Source organism: Crocuta crocuta, unplaced genomic scaffold, assembly GCF_008692635.1.
Source record: "Crocuta crocuta isolate KB4526 unplaced genomic scaffold, BGI_CrCroc_1.0 scaffold1171, whole genome shotgun sequence".
Classification (NCBI taxonomy): Eukaryota; Metazoa; Chordata; class Mammalia; order Carnivora; family Hyaenidae; genus Crocuta; species Crocuta crocuta.
The window spans coordinates 365,206-371,064 of record NW_027530879.1 but is presented as its reverse complement, the minus strand read 5'-3'; the positions used below and the strand labels follow the sequence as shown (position 1 = coordinate 371,064).

General features: G+C 47.1%; 1 protein-coding gene across 5 annotated transcripts in view; it reads right to left on the bottom strand.

Moving 5' to 3' along the window:
* Positions 1-5,859, bottom strand: part of BMX (BMX non-receptor tyrosine kinase) — a 47,573-nt gene that overhangs the window by 35,988 nt on the left and 5,726 nt on the right. For all 5 annotated transcript variants that reach the window (XR_013336395.1, XR_013336396.1, XM_077769640.1 and 2 more), the window contains exons 3-4: positions 5,389-5,493; positions 3,520-3,601 (exon numbers count right to left, since the gene is read on the bottom strand). Coding sequence is in view for 3 of the 5 variants with exons in the window: in XM_077769640.1 (XP_077625766.1) it covers positions 3,520-3,601; positions 5,389-5,493 (187 nt within the window). In the remaining 2 variants the exon portion in view is untranslated. The remainder of the gene's footprint in view (positions 1-3,519; positions 3,602-5,388; positions 5,494-5,859) is intronic.

Here is a 5,859-nt window from a genome sequence, read left to right as displayed (position 1 = left end):
AACACTGGGATTAAAAAAAAAAAAAAAAAAAAAAAAAACTTTACTAAATATTAATGGGAACTAAAGGGAAATTATTACAGAAGTCATGAAAAGCAAAAGGGGTTACGATTACAATACACTAGGGGTGCCTGGGCGGCTCAGTCAGTTAAGCATCGGACTCTTGATTTCGGCTTAGGTCATGATCTCACGGTCATGAGATCGAGCCCTGGGTTGCGCTCCACGCTGAGCATGGAGCCTGCTTGGGATTCTGTGTCTCCCTCTCTCTCTGCCCCTCCCCTACACTTGTGCGCTCTCTCCCTCTCTCTCTCTTTCTCTCTCAAAATAAATAAATAAACATTAAAAAATAAGATTGCCACACACTGGTTTCTGACCTTGGTCCCAAATGGCCATTGCAATTCCTTGGGCACATTACTTGCCTTCATGCTCTCCAAGCTCTTGCTGCCCCCACCCCCACCTCCCGGGGCCAGGATTCCTGTTATTTCCTACTGCACGAATTTCATTTCCTGGGTAACTGACTCTTTTCCAACAGAGCCCAAAAGTCCATGGTGTGACAATCCCACCGTTTAATAATGACAAGAAGAGGAACTCATGCACGTTAACATGTACATAGGAGTTTCCATACTTCCCCTCACATGTATCGTCTTGTTGAAGCTACTCAACAGCCTTGCAGACATCTGTTCTTGTCCTGACATTTACAGAGACAGGTCCGCTGAGGGGCAGGGAGGTGCTGTACTCGCTCAAGTTCACAGGCCTAGCAAGTAGCATATCTGAGACTCAGCCCCAAGCCTTTTCTACTGGGGTCCGATGCACAGACACCAGTTCCCCTGGTAACCCCTCTTCCGTTTTCATTTTTGGAAAGGACATGCTTTCTTCACATCTGGTCAGCTGAATTCAGAACCGTGGTGGCTGACGCTCCCTGAGTCCCCACTCAGTCAGCTAAACCTCCCGACTATAGGTTACCATCTGGAAAATTCTAAGTCTCCAGCGCCACCTCGGTTCACAATGCCTGAGCTAAATAATAGACAAGAAGACTTCATAGGGGAGAGCATTTATGTGAAGAAACTTCTTTGTTTTCCTGTGGCCGGTTGGCCAGCCTGACAGCTGATACCATCCTCCTCTCTTGTTTCCTTCAACCAGACGGCCAGTCTCACCCACTTTCTCTTCCTGTTTTCCAGCATAAAGGCTGGAAAGCCCAGATACCGTCTTCCAGCCTCCCTTGCACATAGAGATGGCTGCTAGACACAGTTCTGGCCAGTAAGACACATGCAGCAGTTTGCAGGGGACGCTTCTAGAAAAGCTCAGAGCCTCCCAGAACCTTTCCCAGGTGGCAGAGCAGAAAGCTAGGAGGGGCCAGGGTCTCTACCGGACTTGCCTGGGCTGCTGCACCGGCCCTGGGCCATTTCCCTCTGGACTTATTAACCGTGTGAGGGGAACAGATGTGCATTTGTCTCAGCTAGCATCCAGTGTCTTCTTCTTTTTTTTTTTTTTTAAATGTTTATTTGTTTCTTTTGAGAGAAAGAGAGAGGGAGGGAAGGGAGTGGGGAAAGAGAAAATCCCAAGCAGGCTTGACGCTGCCAGCACAGAGCCTGATGCGGGGCTCGAACCCATGAAACACGAGATCACCACCTGAGCCAAAATCATGAGTTGGAGGATTGACTGACTGAGCTACCCACGTGTCCCCGTTTAGTGCCTTTTTACCTGCACCTCCCAGCGTCACTAACTGATACAAATGGCTTACGGTGTGTATGTGGCGGCCTCAGTGACAGGGCCCCCCTGAAGTTCTGTGAGGGGCTGAGATTCACCTTTGTTTCTCTGTCTCTTCTTTCCTTTCTTTTCCATCTGCCTTTACCCGAGCTTCCCATGGCCAAACCCAAAGCTGCCTGCCATATACAGTTCCAGAAGGACCCACAAAGGACTCTAGGACATGACTGATAGCTGCATTCAGAAGGTGTCTACAGAGCAACTACTCCTAGGAAGTCCTCCCACACAAAGGAGATTGAATGGGAAGCAGCATCTCAGACTCCTCCTGGGGGCCCCACTGTAACCACAGGGACTCACGTGTGTGTGTGTGTGTGTGTGTAGGATACTTTAGTGTATATGTGAGTCATTCGTTTGTGGCTCACGATCACACAAGGGAAAAAGGAATATGATCTCCCATGTTACAGGTTGGGAAACTGAGATCCAGAGACGTGAGATGGCTTTATTAGGTGACAGAGCAAAGCAGGAAGGACTTGGATATGGATTTGTCTTTCTCTAAGAGGGATGCCCTTCTCACTTCAGCAAGCTGGTAGTGGGCAAAGCGAGGTTTCTCCCCTCCCTGGACCCCTTGACTGTCCAACAGAACAGGTGGCTAAACCCTTTCATGCAAAGGGAAAGTAAGTCCTGTGTGTGGGGGGAACAAAAAGGATATATTTGCACCAAAGTAGAGTCGGTGGTTGTCTAAAGTGGTATAATTTGAAGTATATGGAGAAAGAACCCGCATCTAAAACTTAAATGAATTAGAACAGGACTTCCCGGGGGCTTAGTACCTGAAATCACACTAATAGCATCATTCATTTGAGTTATAGACCGTCCTCACACTATGACCTACCTTTAAAATAAAAATATTGCAGGGAAAAATATGATAGCATGAGATTACCAACAATTTTCTCTCTTCTGCCATAGAGCAGCCTGAGAATCCCTGAGTAAAAGCTTCATCAAATCCCCAGTTTTGCCTAGCATTTCGGCCGCCCTGGTCAAAAAGCTGGGATTGGGCCACCGAGTTAGGAGTTCTCCATTATTAGGTATGGGGCACCGGCCATGTCTCTTTAATTCCACTCATCTGAGAAAGGGAGAATAATCCTACCCCTTTCCATAGAGAGGGTTACTTAAGAAAATATTTTTTTTTAATGTTTTATTTATTTCTAGGAGAGAGAGAGAGAGACAGCGTGAGCAGGGGAGGGTCAGAGAGAGAGGGAGTCACAGACGGAAACAGGCTCCAGGCTCCGAGCGGGCAGTCAGCACAGAGCCCGACGCGGGGCTCGAACCCACGAACCGCGAGATCATGACCTAAGCGAAAGTCGGACGCTTAACCGACTAAGCCACCCAGGCGCCCCGCTTAAGGAAATATTTTACAGCGTACTTGGCACGGTGGTTGGCACGTGGCTGAGTACCTGGTAAGTATTAGATATAACTTTCTGTAAACATCCAAAGTACAGTAGCCACAGGCCCCGCGAGAACCTAGACTTTGCCCTGGTAAAGGCACAGCGGGTGGAGAGTGGGTGGTCTGGCTGCGTTCGCGCCACTGGGAAGGCACAACAGCCGCTCTGTGCAGGGCAGGAGAGGGACTCCGATCCACAGGCCCCCTCCGGGTAACAATGAGGATGCAAAGCAAGACCGAGCATGGCACACTGTCTGGGACTCCTAGGAAAGGCAGCGGACTCTCCCTAGGCAGCGGGTCTTCTTACTGCCATATCGGTCCTGCATTGCGCCTCAGCAGAACTCAATCGGTGGCTCCCTTTTGCGACTTTTCAAAATTACCTTTTTGTAACGCCTTCAACCACTGACTTCGGCTCTCTTCATTTGATGCGTACACATAGAGAAGCCCGTCTTTATAGACAATCTGGAAAGGAAAAGAGTGGGTTCATTGCGATATAATTGCATCCGTGGTTCATTCCGGGGCAACTGCACATTTTCTGGGGCCCAAAAGAAATATGCTTATGAGTTTGCTTATGAAATATGCATTAGCTCTGGAATTAGATGAACAAAGTCTAGTTCTTTTTACCCTCCACCCCTCAGTTTGTTTTTTCCCCAGACACCTCTACACCTGGGAAAACCACGGTGATGACGCATCTGACCCTTGTGACCACTGAGATCCCGGCGGCCCCAGCATAGATGCCCTGGACCACGGAGAATTATGAAAGTACAAAATGTTAAATATCACAGGTGTCTTAGGAATGTTCTGGTCCACCCATCAACCCATTGCATGATGCTCTTTGTAGCCCATTGGAAAATGTTTACCTGCTCTATCCTTAAAAATACCTTCAGGGATGAAACGTCCTTTACTTTTGCTATGGTTGTTTTAAATGTTGGAACATTATAATGTCTTCCCCAGATGGTTCTCTAGTTTATTCCATTTTCTTGAGTAAGTGATACAGACCATTTATGAAATATCCACCAGTTTCTGGGCTCTTTCCTAGATACTCTAAGATTTTAGACCTATTCCAACTCTATGAAATATATATGATTATGCCCACTTTGTAAATAAAGAAACAAACTCAGATAGAGGGTTGAATGTGTTGTCTTTGGTAACACAAATATAAGCCAGGGGGTTAGGAGCCCTGTGCGCCTCCGAAAAAGAACTGTGTTCTTTTGAGTGTTCCATGCTTCTGTGATGAGAATATGAAGCGTCTTCCATGAGCGCACACTCCTCTGGTTTCTTCCAAGTGGGCAACGCTCGCCTTTAAAGTAGGAAGTATGGATTGTTCATCGACCAGGTGATTTTATTTCATTTGTGGCCACAGTTCCCCCTAGCCACTAGCCCTGGTAGCCTGACCATCGGAAGGACAGTCCGTCTGCCTTTAGATCAGAAAGTTAAGTATCAATGATATAATAAAACTCAGGCATGACTCAGATCAGGCCACTTCCAAAGGGCACTGGAGGCACACTTTCTGCACCATGCCATTGCTTAAAATACTTCAGGGTAAAATGCAAGCTCCCTAGTATGCTGTGCGAAGCCTTTCATGATATGGCCCTGCTCGCCTTTCCAGGCTCATGCTCTTCATTCGCTCACAGGGCTGGCTTCATTCCTAAGGACTACTTGGAATTCTCCAAACACGCATACTGCTTCACCTACAGAGCCTCAACATCTGCTGTTTCTTTTGTTTCACTGCCCTTCTTGTTTTTGCTGGGCTGAGCACTGGTCTTTCTTAACCTGAGGGTCACTTCCAATAGATAATCTCCCTGACCTTTGGGAGTGAGGAGTGAAGCTTCCGCTTCCTGGGCCACCATGGCCCCTCTACAGACCTTCATCTTAACCCTTGCCCTCGCTGTATTCTAATGCTCTGGAAGTGCCTTGGGGACAAGAATGGCATTTGCCTCCTTATAGCGTGTCTGACACTTTGTAACCCCTTGGAAATGCTTAGTAATGTTTGGTGACAGATTGTGAGGCCCCAGAGCAAGTCAGGCCACTGTGGCTCATCTTTCTTTCTCTCCCTCTAGGGAAAGCAGATGGGTAGATAGAATTTCAGCAAAATGCCCAGCTTCCATCTGGGGACGTGTCAAGCTTTGCCACGGTCTTCGGCATTTGGCAACATCTTTGGTTATTGGCCATATATTGAGTTCATAATCAAAAATAGTCAAACAGAAGCCATCCGCCCAACAAACCGTTGTCCCTGTCCCTCCCCTTACCTGAAACGGGTACTGTCTCTCCACAGGGGTCTGCTCCTCAAGGTTTACTTTCTCCACACATCTGATTTTCTTAATCTCAATTGATCCTTTTCTGCTGCCTCTTTTCTGAATTAAAAGCCAAAATATAAGATGCCTCGTGCAATACACAATGGCACACAAGGTAACGCAGACTTTTTGGCCTCTACCCACTAGATTCCAGTAGCACAGTACACCCCCTCCATTATGATAACCAAAAATGTCCCCTGGGGGGCCAAATCCCCCTCTGTTGAGGACCACTGTTCTAAAGGGTACAGTTTGCTTTAGTAAAGTTAGCCATTATTTTAAAGCCCTTTATCTTGAATTAATCATACCTCGGTGAAGAAAAGACAATGTGATAAGCGAGGGCAAGTTGATCTTTACTGTGTAAGCTAAGAAACGTGACATCGTTTCATTATAATTAAGCACTTTGTGGAGACTCAAGAGAAGTAAATA